We start from the raw sequence: 14,438 nt of genomic DNA on the forward strand, positions 1-14,438 counted from the left end.
AAATTGTGATAAAAAAACAAAACAAAAACAAAAACAAGCCCAGCCCAGGTGAGAATAAGTAACGCAAAAGTAACGTAACGCATTACTTTTCTTAAAAAGTAACTAAGTAACTCAATTAGTTACTTTTTAAGGGAGTAACGCAATATTGTAATGCATAGAGACAGAGCGACACGCATCATAATCTGAAGACCACGCCCACCGGGGGGGAAAACAATCCAACGCTCTCCATTGACTTTGCACTGCGTGAGGCTGCCTCATTGTCATTTCGGACTTCTAACAAAAAACAGAACAATGTCTGAAAGCTGCTATGTGACAAAGTGTACAGCAAACAAGCTAAACAACACCCAGAAGCAAAAACCCAGACGTTTTTATAAGCTGTTGACCTAAAAAACGAGCGTTTAAGGACAAAAAAGTGTCTTCAGGCCATTGAGACACATTATATTACACTGAGAACTACACACACTAGAGGAGAACGTCATCAGAGACAGGAAATGTAACATATAAACCTGAAATTTGGATATTTGACTTAACAGTGACTAAATGTTTACTGCACACATAGACATATTGAGGCACACTGAGTGTCAGGATCCCAAAATTGACCCATTCTTCAGCTGAAGCTTCACGTTTTACTGCCTTTATCCACTTTTGTCTCCTTAAACTCTCGTTTTTTTTGGGTCGACAGCTTATAAAAACGTATTTCTGTGTTTTTTAGCTTGTTTGCTGTACACTTTGTCACATATCAGCTTTTAGACATTGTTCTGTTTTTTGTTATAAGTCCGAAACGCAATGCAAAGTCAATGGAGAGCGTTGGATTGTTTCCCCCCCCCGGTGTGGGCGTGGCCTAAATACGCTCTGTCTCTATTACTTTTCAAAGTAACTTTCCCCAACACTGGTTGAGCCCATGTCCAGCCTCTCATGGAGACGGTTTTCCCTGTGGCTGTGGCTCTTTCAGCAGATAATGCGCCGCCACAAAGCACAAATGCTTCAGGAATGCTTTGAGGAGCACAACAACGAGTTTCAATGAGATCTCAATCCAATCGAGCATCTGTGGGATGAGCTGAACAAACAAGTCCGATCCACTTACAGGACTTAAAGGATCTGCTGCTAACATCTTGGTGCCAGAAGCACACCTTCAGGGGTCTAGAGGAGTCCATGCCTCGACGGGTCAGGTATTATTTTTATTTTTATATTATTAACACAGTATTATTTATTCTTCAGATCTTCACTGAATTACTCACTCGGTGTTTTCACGAATGTGGGCGACTCTGGACAGTCGGAGCTGCTGCTGTCGTCCACTCGCTGAGCCTTCGGTCTGACCGGAGCGTCCAGATCGGACAGATCCGCTGGGAAATCCTGCACACACACACACACACACACACACACACACACACGTCATGCATCCGTCTCAATATCTCCAGAGGTGGACAAAGAACACAACTCCATTACTTGAGTAAAAGTAAAAATACTACTGGTTAAATATTACTCCATTACAAGTGAAAGTTGTAAAGATAGATTTTTACTAGGGCTGTCAAAAGATTAATCGCGATTAATCGCATCCAAAATAAAAGTTTGTGTTTACTTAATATATGTGTGTGTACTCTGTTAATTATTATTTATATATAAATACACACACATTCATGTATATATTTAAGAAATATTTGCATGTATATACATTTATATAATCTATATATAAATATAAATGTTTTATATATAAAAATATTTTTTTTCTTCTTGAATATATACATGAATGTGTATGTATTTATATATAAATATAATTAACAGAGTACACACACATATTATGTAAACACAAAAGTAAAAGTAAAGGTTACTTGCTTTAAAAAGTACTTAAGTATGAAAAGTAAAAGTAAACGCATTATTTTATTATTGTTGCATTGTTGTATGAATGCGCTGTTCCATCATGAGTGTTTAAGCTCCAGCTGACATGCTAGCACACCTTATTAAAATACTCGTTTAAAAGTTAAAAAAGCTCTTATCAAAGTCTTTTGACTAACATTTTAGGCACCTGAATTGTTTTAGTTTTAGTCTAGTTTTAATTGAGTATAATACAATTTTAGTAGATTCAATAGACTGTGGTCTGGCGTCTGAGAGGCAGCTTTCTGTGTGCACATCCGGAGAGAATCGCCCTTTTTCAGACTTTTAACTGAAATTTTAACTTTTAAGTATGACCATGGTTGCGCGCACTGCGTCTGGGAACTGATGCCTTCTATAGGCTGTCTGCAAAAAGAAAAAAGAAAAAAAATCACATTTTAAAGAAGAAAACAAATCATCCTCTGACTTTCAAAGCGGCTACGACTTTCTACTTCGAGGGCCTTGATAGAACTGTAATGGAGTAAAAAGTGGGATATTTGTCTTTCAAATGTAGTGAAGTAAATGTCATAAGTTTCCAGAAACAATACTACTCAAGGAAAGTACAGATACTCAAAAGGTGTACTTAAAGGGTTAGTTCACCCAAAAATGTAAATTGTGTCATTAATGACTGAGCCTCATGTGGTTGGACACCCGTCAGACCTCCGTTCATCTTCAGACACAAATGAAGATATTTTAGTGTAAATCTGATGCTCTGAAAGGCCTCCATTGGCTCAACTTTACACTCTCAAGACCCTTAAAAGACACTAAAGACTAAAGTTACAAAGTCCATCTCACTACAGCGGCTCTACAATAACTTTATGAAGACGAGAATAGTTTCTGTGCGCAAAAAACCCCTAAATAACGACTTATATCATGATGACGATTTCAAAACACGGCCTCATGAAGCTTCGAAGCGTTATGAATCAGTGAGTCGATTCAGCGGTTCAGAGCGTTATGAATCAGTGAGTCGATTCAGCGGTTCAGAGCGTTATGAATCAGTGAGTTGATTCAGCGGTTCAGAGCGTTATGAATCAGTGAGTTGATTCAGCGGTTCAGAGCGTTATGAATCAGTGAGTTGATTCAGCGGTTCAGAGTGTTATGAATCAGTGAGTCGATTCAGCGGTTCAGAGCGTTATGAATCAGTGAGTTGATTCAGCGGTTCAGAGCGTTATGAATAAGTGAGTTGATTCAGCGGTTCAGAGCGTTATGAATCAGTGAGTTGATTCAGCGGTTCAGAGCGTTATGAATCAGTGAGTTGATTCAGCGGTTCAGAACGTTATGAATCAGTGAGTTGATTCAGCGGTTCAGAGCGTTATGAATCAGTGAGTCGATTCAGCGGTTCGGAGCGTTATGAATCAGTGAGTCGATTCAGCGGTTCAGAGCGTTATGAATCAGTGAGTCGATTCAGCGGTTCAGAGCGTTATGAATCAATGAGTCGATTCAGCGGTTCAGAGCGTTATGAATCAGTGAGTCGATTCAGCAGTTTGGATCGCCAAATTTCAGCAGTTTGGCGGTTTGACACGCGATCCAAATCATGATTCGACTCACTGATTCATAACGCTCTGAATCGACTCACTGATTCATAATGCTTCGAAGCTTCATGATGCAGTGTTTTGAAATCGTCATCACTATATAAGTCGTTATTTAGGGTTTTTTTGCGCACAGAAACTATTCTCGTCTTCATAAAGTTATTGTAGAGCCGCTGTAGTGAGATGGACTTTGTAACTTTAGTCTTTAGTGTCTTTTAAGGGTCTTGAGAGTGTAAAGTTGAGCCAATGGAGGCCTTTCAGAGCATCAGATTTACACTAAAATATCTTCATTTGTGTCTGAAGATGAACGGAGGTCTGACGGGTGTCCAACCACATGAGGCTCAGTCATTAATCACACAATTTACATTTTTGGGTGAACTAACCCTTTAAGTACAGTCCTCAAGTAAATGTAGTTCCTGAATATCTCACAGGTGATCGGATGAAGGAATGAACTGAAGCGCTCTTACCGTGGGCAGAGACGCCGGATGAGCTCTCAGGATCTTCTGCCCGATCCCAGGACTCTTCTCCTGCAGGCGGACACATTCATCCTCACAAACTACACCATTGATCTGAACTGAGTGTGTGTGTGTGTGTGTGTGTGTGTGTGTGTGTGTGTGTGTGTGTGTGTGTGTGTGTGTGTGTGTGTGTGTGTGTGTGTGTGTGTGTGTGACTGAAGAACTTACCACCAACTGAGGGCACACGGACATCAGCACTTTGTAGGTCGTATCTCGAGACAGGAAGGAAACAAACGCATGCTGTGGAGTCACAATAACAGCGATTATTAACCCGCAGGGTCACGAGCCGGGTCACATGAGCGCCGGACGACTGACCCGTTCATGTGCTGTAGAAATCACCAGTGCGTTGGGCACCAAGATGGCCGTCTTCGTCTTCTTGATGACGGTCACTGAAGCCACTGGAACTGCAATCTGGAGGACAAAAACATTACAAAACACGCTCTGAGGACATTACGTTTCCCAATGTTCGAAATGTAAAAATTGTAGGGGAGAGTGGGGTAAGATGAGCCAGTGGGTAAGTTGACCCGCCCCTTTTATCTTGGCAACTGTGCACTTTTATTGTCACGTGGAGCCACTCATCATTTCTGTGAACAGGAGAAGCGAGTGGAAGGCACACGCTTACTTTAAAAACTGGTCTATGGGGTAAAGTGAGCCACGTGCTGTGGGGTAAATTGAGCCAGCGTTTTAACTTACCCCACCATTAAGGCACTGTAGTTGAGTTAAATCTCTGACGTATAAACTGGTGTGATTTCAATGTAACGAACTGGTTTAGTTGATCATCATCCTGTCATTCTTCAAACATTAATGGAATGTTACTTTTAAATGTTCTGAAACAAGTAGTGTTTGAACGCTGGATAAATCATGTTTTTGTGCTAACGTTCTGAGAACATTCTTAACGACCAGATAACGTTGAACGAATGTTCTATTAGCGTTACTGGACGAACGTTTGTTTATAACTTTGAGAGAACCTTGGCAGAACGTTCCCTGTCCGCTGGGATATAATTAAATTAGTATATATTATTATTAATATAATAAATGCTGTTCTTATGAACTTTATATTCATCAGAGAATCCTGAATTAAGCACAAATTATTATTTAAAATGTCATATGATATGAAAATTCTAAATTATGACAAAAACTAAATTATGACATAAAAACTAAATTAGGACATAAAGTGTTACAAAATGTTGAAACTAACATATAAATTTAAATTATGACTTAAGAAGTCAAAATTATGACAAAAAACAAAATTGACATAAGTCAAAATTTAAACCAAAATTATTACTTAATAAGACAAAATTATGAATTAAAAAGTCATAATTATGACTATCAAAATTATGACAAAAAGTTTAAATTAACATATACATTGAAATTATGACCTTAAAAAAACTAAATTATGGCATAAAAAGTCCAAATTTAAACCGAAATTATGACTTAAAATGTCTAAATTATCACAAAAAGTTGAAATTAACATTTTTTCCAAAACATTTATGCTTTTATTCCTCAAGGCTGCATTAAACTGCTCAAAAGTGACAGTAAAGACATTTATAACGTTCAAAAGATTCTATTTCTAATAAATGCTGTTCTTATGATCTTTATATTCATCAGAGAATCCTGAGAAATAAAACATATCAGTTTCCACAAAAAGATGAACATAAAAAGCACAAATTATTACTTAAAATGTCAAAACTGTGACATAAAAAGTCAAAATTATGAGAAAAAAAACTAAATTGTGACATAAAAAGTCTAAATTTAAACAGAAATGATTACATAACAAATCAAAATTATGACAAAAAGTTGAAATTAACATACTAAATTGAAATTCTGACACAAAAAACTAAATTATGACGTAAAATTATTACTTAAAACGTCAAATTGTTTTGAAATTAACACATTTTTCAACAAAAAAAAATGTATTCATCAAGGACGCATTAAATTGATCAAAAGTGACAGTGAAGACATTTATAATGTTACAATAGATTCTATTCTAGAAATATGAACTGATAATAATCATAAATGTGTGTTGATCATGTGAGAGTGATTAGTGAAGGGTCATGTGACTCTGAAGACTGGAGTAATGATGATAAATCACTGGAATAAATGACACTTTACTATATATTCACATAGAGAACAGATGATCTACACTGGAGTGTGTGTGTGTGTGTGTGTGTGTGTACAGCTGATCTACACTGGAGGAATATTACACTGATTACTGGAGTTATGATCAGACTCTGAGCGCTCGAGTGTCGATCCAGGTTTACCTTCGTGTCTCGTCCAAACACTTTGGAATGGAAGCAGATCCAGTTGTCGGACACGAAGAGCCGCCCCTGATACAGGATGTCCTTCTGCAGGGCACAGGTGTAACCTGACACACGACACAGGGATAAACCAGCGCTTCTGTGTGTGTGTGTGTGTGTGTGTGTGTGTGTGTGTGTGTGTGTGTGTGTGTGTGTGTGTGTGTGTGTGTGTGTGTGTGTGTGTGTGTGTGTGTGTGTGTGTGTGTGTGTGTGTGTGTGTGAATACATACTCTGCCTCAGATGCTCATCTTCACTTATGTCTTTAAACACCTTGTGGTACTGGGAGTTAGTGCGCAGAGACTGGAACACAACAGATGCAGATTCAGTGGATGTGCTCTAATAATAATAATCTATAATTAAAGAACCCTCTATGCCAAAAAGGCTCTATATAATATATATATCTAGTGATGTTTACGAGCTGTTTAATAATGTAAACTAAATCCATGATGGTTCTATATATGAAGCACCTGACGGAAGCCTTTAAGGTTCCAGGTATTGTCCCTTTTGTTCTAAGAGTGGATTAAAAATCACAATTAACATTATAAATGAAATGTCCTGTTTGTTGTGCAGCTGGACTGTGTTCATCATCATCATCATCATCATCATCATCATCACCTGACAGGACTGCGGTTTCCTGCGTTCACACTTCGATTCGGAGTCACTCTGGACTTGCAGAAGAAGTGAAGGATCAAGTGTTTTGGATCTGAATCAAGAGGAACACAGACATAGCGCATTTAATACACATCGCCAGAAGTGAACAGAACTTGCCTGACTGCATTGTGCCAAGTGTAAAGTTTGGTGGAAGGGGGATTATGGGGTGGGGTTGGCCCCTTAGTTCCAGTGAAATGAACTATTAAAGGGTTAGTTCAGCCAAAACTTAAAATTGTGTCATTAATGACTGAGCCTCATGTGGTTGGACACCCGTCAGACCTCCGTTCATCTTCAGACACAAATGAAGATATTTTAGTGTAAATCTGATGCTCTGAAAGGCCTCCATTGGCTCAACTTTACACTCTCAAGACCCTTAAAAGACACTAAAGACTAAAGTTACAAAGTCCATCTCACTACAGCGGCTCTACAATAACTTTATGAAGACGAGAATAGTTTTTGTGCGCAAAAAAACCCTAAATAACGACTTATATAGTGATGACGATTTCAAAACACGGCATCATGAAGCTTCGAAGCGTTATGAATCAGCGAGTCGATTCAGCGGTTCAGAGCATTATGAATCAGTGAGTCGATTCAGCGGTTCAGAGTGTTATGAATCAGCGAGTCGATTCAGCGGTTCAGAGCATTATGAATCAGTGAGTCGATTCAGCGGTTCAAGAGCGTTATGAATCAGCGAGTCAATTCAGTGGTTCGAATAGTTATGAATCAGTGAGTCGATTCAGCGGTTCAGAGCGTTATGAATCAGCGAGTCGATTCAGCGGTTCAGAGGATTATGAATCAGCGAGTCGATTCAGCGGTTCAGAGCGTTATGAATCAGCGAGTCAATTCAGTGGTTCGAATAGTTATGAATCAGTGAGTCGATTCAGCGGTTCGGAGGATTATGAATCAGTAAGTCGATTCAGCGGTTCGGAGCGCTATGAATCAGTGAGTCGATTCAGTGGTTTGGAGCATTATAAATCAGTGAGTCGATTCAGCGGTTTGAAGCGTTATGAATCAGTGGTTCGTTATGAATCAGTGAGTCGATTCAGCGGTTCGGAGCATTATGAATCAGTGAGTCGATTAAGCGGTTCGAAGCATTATGAATCAGTTACTCGATTCGGCAGTTCGGAGCGTTATGAATCAGTGAGTCGATTCAGCGGTTTGGGTCGGCAAAGTCACATGATTTCAGCAGTTTGGCGGTTTGACACACGATCCGAATCATGAATTGATTCACTGATTCATAATGCTTCGAAGTTTCATGATGCCGTGTTTTGAAATCGTCATCTCTATATAAGTCGTTATTTAGGGTTTTTTTGCGCACAAAAACTATTCTCGTCTTCATAAAGTTATTGTAGAGCCGCTGTAGTGAGATGGACTTTGTAACTTTAGTCTTTAGTGTCTTTTAAGGGTCTTGAGAGTGTAAAGTGCATTGAGCCAATGGAGGCCTTTCAGAGCATCAGATTTACACTAAAATATCTTCATTTGTGTCTGAAGATGAACGGAGGTCTGACGGGTGTCCAACCACATGAGGGTAAGTAATTAATGACAGAATTTACATTTTTGGGTGAACTAACCCTTTAAAGAGTTCCTTTCACTGGAACTAAGGGCCCAACCCCTGAAAAGCAACCCCGCCCCATAATCCCCCCTCCACCAAACTTTACACTTGGCACAATGCAGTCAGGCAAGTCCCGTTCTCCCGGCAAATGCCATTGTCAGACAGAGAAGCGTGATTGGTCACTCAGAGAACACGTCTCCACTGCTCTAGAGTCCAGTGTCGGCGCATTTTACCCCACTGCATCCCACGCTTTGCATTGCACTTGGTGATGTAAGGCTTGGATGAGCTGCTCGGCCATGGAAACCCATTCCATGAAGCTCTACACACTGTTCTTGAGCTCATCTGAAGGCCACAGAAGTTTGGAGGTCTGGAGCTCTTGACTCTGCAGAAAGTTGGAGACTTCTGTGACCCTCAGCATGCGCTGACCCCGCTCTGTGACCCTCAGCATCCGCTGACCCCGCTCTGTGACCCTCAGCATGCGCTGACCCCGCTCTGTGACCCTCAGCATGCGCTGACCCCGCTCTGTGACCCTCAGCATGCGCTGACCCCGCTCTGTGACCCTCAGCATGTGCTGACCCCGCTCTGTGACCCTCAGCATGCGCTGACCCCGCTCTGTGACCCTCAGCATGCGCTGACCCCGCTCTGTGACCCTCAGCATGCGCTGACCCCGCTCTGTGACCCTCAGCATGCGCTGACCCCGCTCTGTGACCCTCAGCATCCGCTGACCCCGCTCTGTGACCCTCAGCATGCGCTGACCCCGCTCTGTGACCCTCAGCATGCGCTGACCCCGCTCTGTGACCCTCAGCATGCGCTGACCCCGCTCTGTGACCCTCAGCATGTGCTGACCCCGCTCTGTGACCCTCAGCATGCGCTGACCCCGCTCTGTGACCCTCAGCATGCGCTGACCCCGCTCTGTGACCCTCAGCATGCGCTGACCCCGCTCTGTGACCCTCAGCATGCGCTGACCCCGCTCTGTGACCCTCAGCATGCGCTGACCCCGCTCTGTGACCCTCAGCATGCGCTGACCCCGCTCTGTGACCCTCAGCATGCGCTGACCCCGCTCTGTGACCCTCAGCATGCGCTGACCCCGCTCTGTGACCCTCAGCATGCGCTGACCCCGCTCTGTGACCCTCAGCATGCGCTGACCCCGCTCTGTGACCCTCAGCATGCGCTGACCCCGCTCTGTGACCCTCAGCATGCGCTGACCCCGCTCTGTGACCCTCAGCATGCGCTGACCCCGCTCTGTGACCCTCAGCATGCGCTGACCCCGCTCTGTGACCCTCAGCATGCGCTGACCCCGCTCTGTGACCCTCAGCATGCGCTGACCCCGCTCTGTGACCCTCAGCATGCGCTGACCCCGCTCTGTGACCCTCAGCATGCGCTGACCCCGCTCTGTGACCCTCAGCATGCGCTGACCCCGCTCTGTGACCCTCAGCATGCGCTGACCCCGCTCTGTGACCCTCAGCATGCGCTGACCCCGCTCTGTGACCCTCAGCATGCGCTGACCCCGCTCTGTGACCCTCAGCATGTGCTGACCCCGCTCTGTGACCCTCAGCATGCGCTGACCCCGCTCTGTGACCCTCAGCATGCGCTGACCCCGCTCTGTGACCCTCAGCATGCGCTGACCCCAATTGCTGTTTTTCCCAATGGCTTCCACTTTGTTATAATCCCATTAACAGTTGAGCGTGGAATATTGAGTATAATATAGTAAAGAGAGAGTAGTGTGTGAAGAAGCGAACACACACACACACACACACACACACACTCCTGAGAGCGGCCCATTCTCTCACTAATGTGTGTAGAAGTGAACACACACACACACACACACACTCCTGAGAGCGGCCCATTCTCTCACTAATGTGTGTAGAAGTGAACACACACACACACACACACACTCCTGAGAGCGGCCCATTCTCTCACTAATGTGTGTAGAAGCGTCTGCACTAGAGCTGGAGTTATACAGGGGTTGAGCTCAGGGATGGAGGAGCGGCTCAATCTCACAGTGAGAGGAAGAACATCATTACCTGACCAGGGTTGGTTTTCTTCTTCTTGCAGAGACTTCAGCTTCAGCCTCCAGTGAGATTAAAGCGTCCGGCCTGGTCATTCTGCTCCCGTCCTCCTCTTCTCCGTGTTCATACTGACTGAAGACACACACACACACACACACACACACACACACACAAGAGCTTCTGTCAAACAGCTGAAGTCAATAACAGACCTGACAAACGGCTCGTGTCACCTTAAACAGAGGCTTCACGCGTTAAACATCTTCTAGAAACCTCTCATGATCTCTTCTGGAGTAATGTGTGTTCTCTGCCGTTATTTAACCCGACCCGACCCGTTACTCGAGAACATTCAGTGGTTTAGTGTTACTGAAATAAGAGTCTGTCAGCAAAGCTCAATGGAGTAAAGCTCAGCTCAGGCTTGCAGATGATGAAGAGGCTCATTCAGGAACATGTGAAGAGACGATCGAGATAAAGAAGAGCCGCTTTAAACCTTATAGTGATCGATAATCTACCGCTTTCACACTGGGGTCTGTGGGGCAGTCTAGAGAAGAGCAGTGTAAAAAATAATAATAATAATAATATAAAAAAAATAAGATTAAAGTAAGTAAGTAAATAAATGTTATTAAAATAAAAAAAATATTGAAATTAATAATTAAATAATACAGTGGATTAAAATAAATTAAGTAAATAAAAATAAATGAATACAAAATTTGATAGAAAATAAATAAATAACATTTTATTTAAATAAATAAAACTACATTAAATATACAAATTAAAATAAATAAACAAACAAATGAATACATTTGATTTAAATAAAAAGTAACTATTTGATGAAAATAAATAGAAACCATACAAAATAAAATGATTAATAAAAATACATTGTATAAATAAATAAAACCTGATTTTTAAAATAAATAAATTAAATGAGATTAATATATTGGAGACGCAGAGTGGGGTCAGCGCATGCTGAGGGTCACAGAGCGGGGTCAGCGCATGCTGAGGGTCACAGAGCGGGGTCAGCGCATGCTGAGGGTCACAGAGCGGGGTCAGCGCATGCTGAGGGTCACAGAGCGGGGTCAGCGCATGCTGAGGGTCACAGAGCGGGGTCAGCGCATGCTGAGGGTCACAGAGCGGGGTCAGCACATGCTGAGGGTCACAGAGCGGGGTCAGCACATGCTGAGGGTCACAGAGCGGGGTCAGCGCATGCTGAGGGTCACAGAGCGGGGTCAGCGCATGCTGAGGGTCACAGAGCGGGGTCAGCGCATGCTGAGGGTCACAGAGCGGGGTCAGCACATGCTGAGGGTCACAGAGCGGGGTCAGCACATGCTGAGGGTCACAGAGCGGGGTCAGCTCATGCTGAGGGTCACAGAGCGGGGTCAGCGCATGCTGAGGGTCACAGAGCGGGGTCAGCGCATGCTGAAGGTCACAGAGCGGGGTCAGCGCATGCTGAGGGCCACAGAGCGGGGTCAGCGCATGCTGAGGGTCACAGAGCGGGGTCAGCGCATGCTGAGGGTCACAGAGCGGGGTCAGCTCATGCTGAGGGTCACAGAGCGGGGTCAGCACATGCTGAGGGTCACAGAGCGGGGTCAGCTCATGCTGAGGGTCACAGAGCGGGGTCAGCGCATGCTGAGGGTCACAGAGCGGGGTCAGCGCATGCTGAAGGTCACAGAGCGGGGTCAGCGCATGCTGAGGGACACAGAGCGGGGTCAGCGCATGCTGAGGGTCACAGAGCGGGGTCAGCGCATGCTGAGGGTCACAGAGCGGGGTCAGCGCATGCTGAGGGACACAGAGCGGGGTCAGCGCATGCTGAGGGTCACAAAGCGGGGTCAGCGCATGCTGAGGGTCACAGAGCGGGGTCAGCTCATGCTGAGGGTCACAGAGTGGGGTCAGCACATGCTGAGGGTCACAGAGCGGGGTCAGCACATGCTGAGGGCCACAGAGCGGGGTCAGCGCATGCTGAGGGTCACAGAGCGGGGTCAGCGCATGCTGAGGGTCACAGAGCGGGGTCAGCTCATGCTGAGGGTCACAGAGCGGGGTCAGCACATGCTGAGGGTCACAGAGCGGGGTCAGCGCATGCTGAGGGTCACAGAGCGGGGTCAGCGCATGCTGAGGGTCACAGAGCGGGGTCAGCTCATGCTGAGGGTCACAGAGCGGGGTCAGCACATGCTGAGGGTCACAGAGCGGGGTCAGCACATGCTGAGGGTCACAAAGCGGGGTCAGCACATGCTGAGGGTCACAAAGCGGGGTCAGCGCATGCTGAGGGTCACAGAGCGGGGTCAGCTCATGCTGAGGGTCACAGAGCGGGGTCAGCACATGCTGAGGGCCACAGAGCGGGGTCAGCGCATGCTGAGGGTCACAGAGCGGGGTCAGCTCATGCTGAGGGTCACAGAGCGGGGTCAGCACATGCTGAGGGCCACAGAGCGGGGTCAGCGCATGCTGAGGGTCACAGAGCGGGGTCAGCGCATGCTGAGGGTCACAGAGCGGGGTCAGCGCATGCTGAGGGTCACAGAGCGGGGTCAGCTCATGCTGAGGGTCACAGAGCGGGGTCAGCGCATGCTGAGGGTCACAGAGCGGGGTCAGCGCATGCTGAGGGTCACAGAGCAGGGTCAGCGCATGCTGAGGGTCACAGAGCAGGGTCAGCGCATGCTGAGGGTCACAGAAGTCGCCAACTTTCTGCAGAGTCAAGAGCTCCAGACCTCCAAACTTCTGTGGCCTTCAGATGAGCTCAAGATCAGTGTGTAGAGCTTCATGGAATGGGTTTCCATGGCCGAGCTGCTCATCCAAGCTGCACATCACCAAGTGCAATGCAAAGCGTGGGATGCAGTGTGTGTGTGTGTGTGTGAGTGTGTGTGTGTGTGTGTGTGTGTGTGTGTGTGATGGGTAGGTTTAGGGCAGTGTAAGGGGATAGAAAATACGTTTTTTTGTACTGTATAAAAACCATTACGCCTATGGAATGTTCTTACATTTCACAAAAACAAACATGTGTGTGTGTGTGTGTGTGTGTGTGTGTGTGTGTGTGTGTGCCTGGATGTTTCTTCTGTTGTCTGTTCAGTGTTTGCCAATACAGACACAAGACAAAGTCCTTCCACTCACATAAAGTCAACAAACTGAGCTCTGTTCCATATCCATGCATTTCACAATAACAGCAAATATGAATATTTAAAAATGAATTTGGATCCGTAACACACTAAACAACATCACGCCTCATTCACGGCCATCGTGTAACGATCTAGCATTTTCCTGTAACACCTGCGGATGAAAGAGATCGTACCGTGGAGACACACACTCGCTGCTCTGTGGATGAGGCGGGACGGAGCACATGGGTCGGCCCGCATCGCTCGGGCCCCGGGGCTCCTCAGGGGCCGAGTGTTTCTCCATCAGGATCTGAGCTTCTGCTGTCCGCTGGAGGAGCTCCACACACACACACACACACACACACACACACACACACTCACAGCTCAGAGTTAATCAGTGATCTGCTGACTGATACACAACCGCAGCTCACTGGGGCAAAAGAGGATTAAACACCACCTACATTTGGGGGAAAATGACTCAACAAATGTAAACATCTACAGTCATAATTATATGCATATGCCAAAAGATGAGACATTTTGTATTTTGCAAACGTTAGAATAGCTCATGGTGAAAATACCTGCTGCTTTTCTTCAATATCCACTCCAACTTTTACATCAAAAACTTATTTTTTTGCAGAAAATGCGTCACAGACAAACAGACGTTACAACACATCAACAACCTATGAAATCAATAATCATGACCTCTGACCTCTGTCGGACAGAGGAGAGCTGGTTTCTCCCGAGGGTTTTTCTCCATTCCTGGTGGTTTAGTTTGGGACACTTATTATTAGGGGCCAAGCACAGAAGCTGCGGAGGCTCCTATTGAAACCGTTACATTTCTTATTATTCCGCCATTGTAGTCTATGGCAGCCCATAGAACCATTCATGGGAAAGTTATGAAATTTGGCACACTGATAGAGGACTGGCCCAGCATTAACCACACCA

At 45.0% G+C, this 14,438-nt stretch overlaps 1 protein-coding gene across 2 annotated transcripts in view; it reads right to left on the reverse strand.

The window, feature by feature from the left end:
• gramd2b (GRAM domain containing 2B) overlaps nt 1-14,196 on the reverse strand; it is a 23,717-nt gene extending 9,521 nt beyond the window's left edge. The window contains exons 1-10 of one of the 2 annotated variants that reach the window (XM_079827545.1): nt 13,691-13,925; nt 10,438-10,554; nt 6,826-6,913; nt 6,678-6,719; nt 6,441-6,510; nt 6,175-6,278; nt 4,229-4,324; nt 4,082-4,153; nt 3,866-3,925; nt 1,239-1,353 (exon numbers count right to left, since the gene is read on the reverse strand). In XM_079827545.1, the coding sequence (XP_079683671.1) occupies nt 1,239-1,353; nt 3,866-3,925; nt 4,082-4,153; nt 4,229-4,324; nt 6,175-6,278; nt 6,441-6,510; nt 6,678-6,719; nt 6,826-6,913; nt 10,438-10,554; nt 13,691-13,797 (871 nt within the window). In that variant the 5' untranslated portion in view covers nt 13,798-13,925. Of the gene's footprint in view, nt 1-1,238; nt 1,354-3,865; nt 3,926-4,081; nt 4,154-4,228; nt 4,325-6,174; nt 6,279-6,440; nt 6,511-6,677; nt 6,720-6,825; nt 6,914-10,437; nt 10,555-13,690 lie in introns of both variants that reach the window. The other variant, XM_079827546.1, reaches the window with a different exon arrangement.
• Nucleotides 14,197-14,438: the final 242 nt, after the last annotated feature.

This window comes from Gobio gobio, assembly GCF_949357685.1.
Source record: "Gobio gobio genome assembly, chromosome: 10".
NCBI classification, from domain to species: Eukaryota; Metazoa; Chordata; class Actinopteri; order Cypriniformes; family Gobionidae; genus Gobio; species Gobio gobio.